Source organism: Crotalus tigris, unplaced genomic scaffold (assembly GCF_016545835.1).
Source record: "Crotalus tigris isolate CLP2741 ecotype Arizona unplaced genomic scaffold, ASM1654583v1 scf7180000018105.1476442, whole genome shotgun sequence".
Lineage (NCBI taxonomy): Eukaryota > Metazoa > Chordata > Lepidosauria > Squamata > Viperidae > Crotalus > Crotalus tigris.
The window spans coordinates 124,365-136,886 of NW_024096826.1; the positions used below are offsets into that span (position 1 = coordinate 124,365).

Sequence of the window (12,522 nt, forward strand, 5' to 3'; positions counted from 1 at the left end):
TCAGTATCAGCTTCCTATTTAAGCAAGAATCCAGTTTAAACTAACTGTTGGTACATATGTTTAAAGTCGTCCGGTCAGAAACTTCCCAGTATTAAATCTGCCTTTATTTCTCCCTCTAATCCAGTTCATTCTTAATAATGTTCCGAACAGGGATTTGGTTGGATCCCTAAGTTCCAGCTGGGCCTTCAAGGACTTTGCACTTGACTCTGGATTCAGCTCCCTTCCTCCTTTCCACTTTGGGTTAACAGGATGGCCTTTGGAAGGCAGTTAATGAACTAGGGTGGGTTCTGGTTATTCTATCTTGCCCTTATTTAACTGATAGTTCCAGGTTAACACCTGTTTTAAATTACTACAGATGTACAGTATATGCATGCAATTCTATCCAAATCTCTTTTATATTGTATACATCAGGGGTGCCCAACCCCCGGTCCGTAGACTGGTACCTGGCCGCAGCATGCCAGCAACTGGTCCACACAAACAAGGAAAGCCCCATCCATGAGATGCAGGCAGCACACAAAACCACACACCCTCCGGTCCGCAAAAAAACCTTTCTCCATGGAACCGGTCCCTGGGGCCCAAAAGATTCGGGACTTCTGGTATACATTGTTCCTTTGATTCCTTTAGTGTTAACATTTGTTTCCTGAGTATTGAACTAATTTTACTGGACCGACTTGTAATTCAAAGATGCTGAATTTTTATATTTATAAGGAAAGTAAATATTATCTACATGGGAACGAGAAAACCCCATTACTTACCAATATGGTACAGCCCAATCCAGTCTGTGGGATCCACCTCTTCTTTAATGTCCCAGAAAATGATGAGGTTCTGAGATTGTCCTAGAGTGTATTCATACATGCTTGCAGTCAAACTAGAGCGGCTCTCGGAAGTCACCAGATCAGTGTCGCTGTTGGCACGCTGTAAGTTCATGTTCTCAGCCACAGTGCCCTGAGATGCAAGGCTTTGGAGGTTCTCTGGACTCAAAGTATAACGCAATTGTGGATTACGCCGTCGCGTAAAAAGCACATGTTCTCTGGCAGAACTGGTCATCCTGATGTTTGTTTATAGAGAAACTGTTTCACTTACAAATCTGTAAAGAACAAAATGCAAACATCAGGAACAAATTCTCACATCAGACTAAATTTTGAAATTTGGTTAAGAATGCTAAGAATAAAGAAAGAAGAATAAAAAAAACCTGAAAACCTATTTTCATCGTAAAATACCTAAAACCTTCCTTTCATAAAGAAAAAAGTTCACAATACAGATTTAGCTAATTTATAAAACTGGAAACTTTTGTTTCTTTAACTAATTAATCATCTCATAATGAGATGAGATTCTATTGTTATGGACAGCAGCAAGTGTACTGGTTTGAATTATGTCACTAACAGTCAGGACTGGCCATGCTATGAGATAAAACAAGTTATCTTAAGATGATATTAAAGGCAGGTAATTGTTAGGTATTTAATTCATTATTATTTTATGTTTAATGCCGGAGAATATCTTTCTGTTTTCTATGGTAAAATAATTTGATAGAATTTTTCCTGATTTTAAATTTGATTCACCTTTGGCCTGCCACTACTACAATGTGTGTTCATTCTAACAGAGATATTTGCGATAGCTAATGCATAATGCTGGAGAATGTGTGTAAGTATATTTTTAAGGATTAAAATGAAGAAATATGCCTCAAGATGAAAAAAGGACATTCCTTAAATGTGGTGGTGCCTATAAAATGCATCTATAAACATCTTCTTTTTATCCACCAGGATCTCTCTCCCACTTGATAGTTTACATTTTTAATTAATTGTTTTATTTTTTTAGAAATTGAAACTGGCTTGCTCTTTATTTTTATTAAAATAAGAAGGAAACAATCACAATATAGAAGACTGTGTTTATATGTATATTGTGTGTCTGTTTCATTCAAAGACAAGAGGTTGAATGCAGAGACTTGAAGTCTGGAATAGCAGTATTTTTCCAGCAAATAATTCTGACCTATTTTCCATGCTCAGTAAATCCAAATTTCTTCATAAAAATAAATCACATGTTTTTGATATATAATTCAATGTAGCAGTAACATATTTAACCATATTTCTCTATCTAAAATCAAATTCATAATAATGTGAATACCTTGTTCAATCAAAAAAGGATAACTATGGAACAGTCATATGATCAAATCATATGAGACAAACTTTCTTCAAATATATTATATTTGCAGCATAAATAATTTGACATTCAAATCTTAAAATGCACTAAAATTCAATAAACCTGAAAATAATCCTTTGATGAATTAGTCTTATTTCACATTCATAAGAAACCTATTTAACATTCTTTAAAAATAAGACCATTAATTTGTTAAACAGCATATTCTAACTTTTTATTCCAAATTATGAGTACAGTATTATCATATATTCGATTATCTGTAAAAATAAACACTGGGTTAGGAATTTTTAAAACAACTTCCAATAATACAGTGTAAGATTTGAGAATTTGCTGGTGCATCAGGTCCTAACTGGGAAGTCAAAAGATATTTTAATAGGAAACAAGGTGCAAATGTCCCTCATTTATATTTCCAGAAATTGCCTCTGGGCTACAAAATCTTCCTTGGAAAATAAAAGTATTAGGTGGCTATAGCAGGGTCTTTGGTTTGGGAGTCTTCCCAGCTGATTACAAAGAGTATATTAATCTGTGTAAAAAGAAGGCATCCTGTCAAATGGGAAGGGGACAGCTCTTGGTATCTTATGTGTCTTCTGAAACTATTTTCATCCTACTCCTTTATGACAGCTACCTGTTATTTGACTATATTTCTATCTAGCCATGCTAGGAAAGTGGAAACTGCAATCCAGCAACATCCAGGCAGGGGCAGGTTATCCATCATTCTATGCACTTCTGGCATAAATTATACAAAGCACAGAAAACAATGAGAAGTAATGAGCAAAAGAAATAAAAGGCAGGAGACAAAAGAAATCTAAGGAAATATTCTCTGTATTAGTAATATTCATGATACCTCTCCATATTTTTCTATCCTTGCAACATCTTCACTTCTACCATATCCATGCATCCCTTCATACAGTACTCTTGTTTCTTTCAATGAGTTATCAATTCCATACAACCATGACTTCCTCAGTCTTACCATTTTTCCTGTCTGATTCACTATTTCTTCATGTATTTTTGTTGTGATTTCATTTTTAGCCATTTTCTTTGTATGACCAAGCCATCTGAAATGCTTTCATCATCACTCATTTTTAAAAATTCTATCCCTATTCAAACATCATCCATTCATTCTTGACCCTATTACTTCTTGTATCATATATACTTCTTAAGAAACTCATCTCTAGTGAATTCAATTTCCATTTTGCAGGCAGTCTACTACCCCATTACTACCATTCATTCAGGAGCCATTCAAAATAACAACTGCCCTGAATGAACAGTAGTTATGACTGTTCCTAGCCTTTCTGACTGTTGAAGAGTCCTGCAGACACATGATCAAAATTTGAGCACTTGGCAATTGGCCCACATTTATGATTAGCACAGCATCCGGTGGCCACATTCTCGTGCTCTGCACAAATTGCGTCTCTGTCAACTTCTCCCACCTGCCTATCTCCCCAATCCCCTGCACTACACCACCTACCCCTGCCGCCCTCCACCACCAACTCCAGCTGAACTTCATGATCATTTTCCACACGCTCCTGGCCTGGGATTTACACACTGGGCAAGAGCACAGTCCTGGGACACGCTCAGTGAGTGCAGCAGGGCAGCAGAGCCTCTTTTCCACTGAAGGGAGCTCGCTGGGCCTAGCAAGAGAGGAGGCAGCGGGATGGAGCCCACAGAGGAGCAGGGTGGCAATTCAGTCGCATCAACCCCTTCTACCACCACCAGTGTGAGGAGCAATTGCGTAGAGACCATGGAGGACAGTCATTTTGAAAACACTGGTTAATATGGAGCAAGACCTGGATTTTTTTCCAGATAATTTCATCCAAGAATTAAGGAGTTGTAGCCTCCCTAAGCATTCTAATTAAAACACATCAAGCCAGAACAAGGCTTGACAATTTAAGAGTAATGCTTAAGAAAATGCTTATTTTTAAAAACATTTTCATTATTAAAAATTAGATCTTAGAATTTGATGAGGGAAAAAAACATAGTAACAAACATAGCCTCATTGCTTAAGGCTACGTAACATGCTAACCTATGCAGTACTCCCATATCCTATCTATCTTATTTTTCAGCCTCAGTTTTGCAATCAGACAAAGTGAAAATAAAATAATCTAGAATGACTACAAATGAGAAAAATAGGATTGTGTTTCCCCACTTGAGGAGAGAGAGAGCAAGAATCTGATGGGAAACAGCTGAGGAGAGAAGTGAACACAGATGTCATGTTTACATTTGTAACATAGAACAGTGAGTGGGACACATGGTGATGTGGGCCAGAAGGACGTATAGACTAGGCTTATTCAATCTTGCCAGCACCACTGTTTATGACTGTCAAATCAGCTCAGACTCTAGAGAATAGAGGAGACCAAGAGGAAAGGAAAGTCACCCATCTCTATTCTGCCATAGTTCTTGCTTATTATTTCATTTCTTGTTTCAAGAAAGGAACTAGGTCAAGCTTTAAAAAAAAAATCTGAGCTTTTTATATTGATTATAACATCAGGAATAAACTTGCAACTTTCATATTCAGGAACATATGTAAAATATTTCAAAATAAAATTATGCAATGGGCTGGAAACTATAAAATATTAACAGCAATAGGAATTAATTTAGCACAAAAACATATAATATTTTATTCCCCAAAAGCAGAGATACTTAGTAAATAATAATTAGTGAGAAGCAAATATTTTGCAAAAACCTAAATTGCCATTTCTACCATTGCTCCACTCTAATTTTGTTTGATGTGCACTGCAGCTCAAATATAATTGTCTTCAATTATACGGTATCCCCCATTTGTTTTCCCTTGACAATTACAAGCCCTGCAAATTAACAGTCATACCAATAAAATTCTTTTATTAGAATTGCTTTTTGAAAATGCTTTGAGACCTGTATGGAACAAAATTTCATTTTAATATATGCCAATTAGTGTACCTTCACAGTGACAATAATATATGCCAATTAGTGTACCTTCACAGTGACAATAAAGTTATTATTCTATTCTATTCCATTCTATTCTACTCTATGCTATTCTTTTCTATTCTATTCTAAAATGCTGCATGAATTAAAAAGTACTAAAAAGTAGCAATTAAAAACAGTTCATTCACACAGTTTAACAATATCACATCTAAAAATTTCAGAATATTTTATTATTCCCATTGCTGTTATGAAACATTAAAATATAAGCCTTGCTGTTGCTCAGATCACAACAATTGGCCAAAGTACATATTTTTATACCCATTATAGAATCAGAATTTTGTATAGTGATTTACATTGTTTATATATAAACACTGTAAACCACTGTACAAAATTCTGATTCCTAAAGCAGCTCAAAATAAAATGCCAACAGAACTGCCCAATAAACTGAATGTAGTCCCAGTTAAAATGATCATTATTAACTAATTCTATAATGCAATTCAATTTGGTCGGGATGAATCAGACTATTTTCAATCTACTACTTTTGAATATTTTTCCATAATGTTTTCTGCTCTGTTTCCACACAGACATCTGCATGAATATACATAAATATTCAAATGTCCCTAAAGCATATTTTATCCTTAATAATGCATTCCATTTTTTTTCTTGTAATATGCATACATTTTAAAGTGCGCTTTTATTTCTTTAGCCAAATTTACACAATTTAGAAATCAAGTAAAACCCTAATAATCAAATCGTAATTAGCACATTTGACTGATGAAAATTCCTTGCTGGATCTTAGCAACCACATAAACACACCTTCTTCGGAAAGGAATATCCCCAACTTGACCCTTCAGGTCTTCTGTCAACAGGCATGCATTGCTATTGTAATCAAGTAATCCACATACTAATGCAGGGGTGTCAAACTTGCAACGTCATATGAATTGTTGCGATGTATCACGACTTTTTTTCATTGCTGGCAACAGGGTGGGCACAGTTTCGGCATGATGCATAAGGCCCACGGGGGCCGGCAGTTTGACACCCCTGTACTAATGGTTCTTTTTCTTCTCTTTCCTTCTACCTTTCCCAGCAGCAAGCATCATAGGCTTCTCTAGTGAGTTAGATATTTGACTAATGTGTCCAAAATACAAAGATTTGAGCCAGGTGATTTGTGCCTACAGTTAGCACTCTAGGTTAAGGTGATGATCTATTCATTTATGGATTTTTTGGTTATTAATGTCATTCTCAGGAGTCTTCTCCAATGACAAACTTTAAAAATGTCAATACTCTTCCTACCCTGTTTTTTTTTTTTTTTCCAAAATCCAACTTTCACTTCGATAGAGTGCCACACGGAAAATCACTGCATGCACAATTCTGATTTTTATATGTTTACACATGTCAGCCACTGAATTATTTTCCAAGGACTTCATTGCTAACTTTACTAAGTGACACTCCACAGTGTATTTTTTACTGCTTGTTCCTTTGCTGTTAATCATTAATCTTAAAAGGCGAAAGCTATTTATCATTCAGGAATTTGTTAGTTTTAAGCTAGTTACTGTTCTGCAATTATTGATTGGTTGTTTAGAATTTTATCCTGCTTTTTTGCTTTATAAGTAATTCAAGGCAGCAAACTTGTCTAGTATACCTTCCACCTCCTGTTTTCTCCACAACCCTTTGAGATAGATTAGGCTAAGAGAGAGTGTTACCCAGATAACTTTCATACCTAAGGTAGGACTAGAAGTCATAGCCTCCTGGTTTCTATTCCAGCACCATAACCATTACACCAAATTCACTCTCATTAGTCTGATCTTCTTTATATTTAGTTATAATATGTTTCACATGTTTCACGTTTCTTAATTTTCATTGCTAATCATTTATATGTGCATCAATCAGAGTAGAGCTATCACCATGGCACAGGTCACTGTTTTTTCTCTCTCTAGTTTTCTCTCTCCAGTTTTAAAATCATGTTCATCATCTTCCAAAACAGCTTCCCTCAATATCTATTCAGTATGTAAGTTGAATAAACAAGGAGAAAGTATAAAACCGTATCCCACAATTTGCCTGTTTGGAGCAAGTTTCTTTCTCAATATTCCATCCACATGGTAAATACCAAAAGTTTGTCAACATAAGCAATGTGCAGATGTAAGTTAACAGATAAAAATATAAAAGCACAGATAACTGGCTATTAACATTTTCATTGATGTTCATTCTCTCACATAAGAGAACTACCATACATTTAAACCTTAATTAAGTTTTCATTAATTAAACATGCATTAAAACTGAGATTTTTTTTTTGGTATTGAACACCTCCATTTTTCCTAAGCAATACTCACATCTTTTACTCAGAAATGAGTGAGTCACTTTACAGGCTTGCTTTTTTCTAAAAAAAAAACACATTTTATTGGTTTTTTAATTCTTAAGAAAAGGTACTCAGGACACACCGTGATGTTTGGGTAATCAAACATTCAAAAGTGAAAACATATATAAACAACTCAACTCAATACATTCACTGTCCCCTCTCTATTTCCCTCAAATAACATAATACGTTTAAAATATTCCATTTCTACTTTAAATTTCTATTACTGCTAAACCTGTTTTAAAACTTTATCAGTTTACAAATACCATAATCAAATTTAACTTTAAATCAACAAGTTATCAATTCAGGTATCCCTTCCAGATATATTCTAATTCTTAATCTCTCAAATCCCTCATTTTATCACCAATCTCATTTATTTCTTCTTCCACTACACAATAGATATCCTAATTAAAATAACATATTAATCTACCCTATACATATATAATCCCACAATCAATCAATCTCTTTAAGATAACAAAATAATGTGAAACCTTAAATCATTTCAATTCATTAAACAAAATTCAAATTTCCTCCAATTGATTATCATGCCTTATCACATCTATGTTATCATACAAAAAGGGCATTTTACTAATTTAAAATACTCAGTTAATTATTGAATCCATCCAAATCTAAAAAATCAATATTTTTTTCAATTCCAATACATAATAATTTTCATCAAAATAAATCTATTATTCCAAAAGGTACATTTTTAATCTATTTAAAATATCTATTCTAATAATCACCCTCCTATATATTTTTTTCTTACTTATAACTCTAAGTCTTAATCCTTAAAACAGTCCATAAATCCAAGATTGCCTTTTAATCCATTACACAATTTTAAATTTCTCTTTTCAGTCTGATTCTGGCTTTTTTTCTGTGCCAGGCAGGTTTCCATAACCAAGCTTCCCTTTCAGCCAGTAGATCTATTTTTGTTGCTTGCAGTGGCCTTTGAAAGAATAGGAATCCCATCCTCTGCATTAGGCATCTATTTCTCTCATCCTTAAAGCATCGTTGCTTTGTAGTTTCAAATCTCAGTCTTTGCTTCTTCTGTTCCTCAAAGTTACAGATGGAAAGTTTATAAGATAGAATACGTTTTTCTTTTATCTCTGTTGATTCCTCTTCTAGTATGTTTTCATTTATAGAATAGAGTAGTCTGGACCTCAGTTTGAATGTTTGAAGTGAGATTTCTGGATCTTAGTTCTATAGTAAACTCTTTCATTGTAACACATATTTCTGCAGTAGCCTCATAAATCTTTTCCAATATAAGCTTACAGTTTAATTGTAACTGAGGTTTCTCCATTTTGATAGTAATTTTAAAAAGTCTCTTTTTTTGTGGAGGCTATATTTAATAAAAGTTAGGCAGTGTCCACCCCCACAATTCCCACAGCTGCACAGCTTATCTTTCCTCTTCAAAAATAATTTGAAGGTCAGATCTATTCCATCTTCAAAGAGTAACCAGAAGTTGAAGTATTAAGTTTTCGCCACTAGATGTCCTCAGTAGGTTAAAAAAAGATCTTTTCCAGACACCATTTCCTTTTTTCTATCTTTTAAAGTATAATGTGAAAAAAGAAATAATCTTCCAGCATAAGATGATAGTACAGTTCTTAGAAAGAGAGAAAAAATTTTCTGTACCCCCCAAAAATATGGAAATAAAATATAGTCTTTAAAATTTTGCTCTATTTTTATACAACACTTTTCTTCCCAAACATATAGAAGCTGCTTTTTCAAGCCAGGGAAATAATTCTAAGAAGGCTCTTACAGGCACAAAAAACAAAATAGAGTAGAGAGGTAGCAAGGAAAAGTCTCACCCGGATTCACCACGGGGGTTCTTACAGCTTAGATGTGCTTTGACTTGCGGTTTGAAGCGGCAGGGTGATCGGCCATTTTACTGGCCAATCTTCTTCTCCGTCAGCCCTCAGAGATAGCTCGGACAGCTGGAGGAGCCACTGCTCCTCCACAGCAGAGCAAAGCCTCCTCGACAGAAGTTGCACCCTCCAGGGTGACTTTCGACCCACATAAGGGTCTACCGGCGGACGGAAAACTAACCAACGAGGAGACGAGTCTCCTCGTACAACTAGGGACGCCGCGAACCGGAACCGGAAGTCACTTTACAGGCTTGTTTTTAAATGCTGGTAAATACTTGGAAAATTCGCCATGGTGCTTTATAGCTCAGAGCCTGCACAATTATATTATTCCACTCCATTTACTAGATCAGATGGTTAAACTTGGATAAAGTTCAGTAATTCTAGTACACTGAGGATACAGTTTTGAATATGTGTCTCAAATTTAGCAACTCAGGGAAAACCCTTAATGAACCCACAACCTGAGAGCTGATCATAATGGCTCTATTTATGAGGCAACTAAGCGTACGTACGATGTAATAAATGTCACCATAAATAGGTTTTAAAAAGTCAGAAATACCAATCTTTTTTCACACATCATTTCCCATCTTTCACTCAATGCACTGGCCATATTCAGATAACTGCATCCTCAGTTTTATTAGGCAAATGATGAACACAAGCATCTTGGTTATCTTCAGTTTTCATTTTCACATAACCAATCAAAGTACCTCAGCAGTGCAGCACCTGACAAACCACCTTTGGGCTCATAAGCTGAGCTTCAATGGGAGACCACTTGGCAATGCAATGCTGTAAGCTAGACTGGGAGAATGAAAAAAAAAGCAATAGCAATAGCACTTAAACTTATATATCGCTTTACAGTGCTTTACAGCCCTAGTACAGCCCTCTGTAAGTGGTTTACAGAGTCAGCATGTTGCTCCCAACAATCTGGGTCCTCATTTTACCAACCTCAGAAGGATGGAAGGCTGAGTTAACCTTGAACCAATGAGAATAGAACTGCTGGCAGTTGGCAGAATTAGCCTGCAAAATTCATTCTTACCACTGTGCCACCATGGCTCTTAAAAACATCATAGAAGAAGGAGGTGGCAATGTATTTCCACACTGTTGCCAAAACATTACATGGAGAATCTAAGATGTGGTCAATGGAAAGTGTACCTAGCCCAAAGGAGACTTTTACCTTATAAGTATTTTGCCAAGTGCTATTGGTCTGTTTTTAAATGTAGATGTGGGTAGAGTTTTGTTCAGTTTATATTTGGCATACCACCCAGAATCTATTAATTGGGGTACATACACAGGGTGAAAAACAAACAAACTAACAAATAAATAAATAATGGTATTTCTCTGGTTTGCTCATATAGGTAGTCCTCGGCTTATAATCATAATGGAGCCTACCCAGTTGTAAGTTATAACAGTTGTAAAGCAGGTCACCCATGTGACTGAGCTGATTTTACAATTTTTTTTGAAACAGTTAAGTGAATTTTAACTGGTTATTTAGTGAATGCTGTGGTCATTAAGTAAACCCATTAATTGCTATGGGACTTTTTTGCTGAAGTAAATGCCAGTTTTCAGCAAAAACATTGTAAATCACAGTCATGTAACTGAGGGGCGGGGAGCCATCAGAATTTGGAACTGGGTCATAAGTACCTTTTGGGCATGGTATGTTTTAACTTTGAACAGTTGCTGTTCAAAGCAATTACTGGTTGTAAGTCAAGGACTGTCTGTATTGGGAAGTCATGTGTAACAACTTCAGAACGACCCAGAATATGAAGTTGACTGACTTATTATTTGGACACACACACACACACTCTCACACACACACACACACATATACACACACATCATAAAACACATACAAACAAAACTGAGGAAAGGTAAGGCAAATAAGAGAATCAATTTGTATCCTTTGTAAATGTCATCAATCCACTGTGGCATTGTGGAAAGAAACACTTATTCTAGACAAGAGCCATTTGCAATAACAGCACAAGCACAAGCTCTTTTGAGACTCACATGGAAAAACTTTTTTTAATCATATGTTCTATATAATCAATGTTTTAACATCCCAGAAGTTGTGACTCACCCAATATATGCAATTAGTTGCTGGGAATGGAAAGCATTTCCCATCTCAAATTCTTTCAAATGTCATGGCATGATATTAGCCTAACCTTAAAAAAAAAAGGATTCAAATAACTGACAATGGGGTTGTCTAAAAGCAAGGGGGGGAAGTGCTTCCAGCTCAAGCCAAACCAATGATAGCAAACAAAAAGTTGAAATTGGATTGGTCAACCTTTTTTTTTTACATGAAAGTACATTCTCCTTTTGTCAATAAAATATACTTCTGAAGAACAACTTGAGTCTTTATCTGAGCATTTGGTTTCAGTAGTTAATTGCATTCATAAAAAACAAAGGAGAAAAAAAAGAGCCTCAGATAGGATATATCTAGCCATGCAGAACTGGGTTTGAGTACTTGTGATTAAACACTGTCGCTGTCTTTCCTCCATAGAAGTTAAGGAATCGAGACAGATATCATGCACAATACATGTTGTTCAGATCGAACAGTTGCTGTTTTCCAGTATACCTTATGTTAGCATTTTGCGTATTTTATTTTTCCTGCAAATTAAACTTGTTTTTTTCAAAGGCTATTGTATTACAACGGCAAAAATTCAGAGAACCAATTGATGGAAGCAAAGATTTAATTTTCATTTGTTGCTATCCCTGCCAATTATCTGAATTTTTGCAGCCCAGATACAGTAGTCCTATTTTTAACTTAATACATTCCAGACCTGCTTCTTAGAAGCTTTGCATTAGCTCACTATGCATGGCAACCTAATTTAAATTCAGGAACAACACAGTAGATAATGAGAAGATGCATGCAAAAATTGTCTGGGTGATGTCTTTTTTCTTCAAGAAGATTAGAGACAATATTTTAAAGCCTTTATATGGAAAAGTGTGACACAATAAAAACAGGCTGGGTAAAATATGATTTACAAGTATTATGTCAGATTTTAAAGTCTAAATTACATATGTAATATCTGATAACTCAATCACTTTTAAGTTTCCCAGCACAGCCTAATTAAGAGTCTGCTAATAAGATTTACTGGCTGTCTTCTAATCTAAACTATCTAGCAATTCATGAAAGATTGCAAAGGTAGCTTTAATATTACCTTTCATACTGTAAGCATCAGAAAGAAACCTCTGCCAATTTTATCTTGGAATGAATATCACGTTTGCCATTAAGACAGCTAATAGCTCATGCAT

At 35.3% G+C, this 12,522-nt stretch overlaps 1 protein-coding gene across 4 annotated transcripts in view; it reads right to left on the minus strand.

The window, feature by feature from the left end:
* The window catches only part of HECW2 (HECT, C2 and WW domain containing E3 ubiquitin protein ligase 2), a 155,138-nt gene that overhangs the window by 110,280 nt on the left and 32,336 nt on the right, over positions 1 to 12,522 (minus strand). For 3 of the 4 annotated variants that reach the window (XM_039347957.1, XM_039347958.1, XM_039347959.1), the window contains exon 2: positions 756 to 1,087. The exons of the other annotated variant lie outside the window; for it this stretch is intronic. In XM_039347957.1, coding sequence (XP_039203891.1) covers positions 756 to 1,047 — 292 coding nt within the window. In that variant the 5' untranslated portion in view covers positions 1,048 to 1,087. The remainder of the gene's footprint in view (positions 1 to 755; positions 1,088 to 12,522) is intronic. 4 annotated transcript variants of the gene reach the window in all.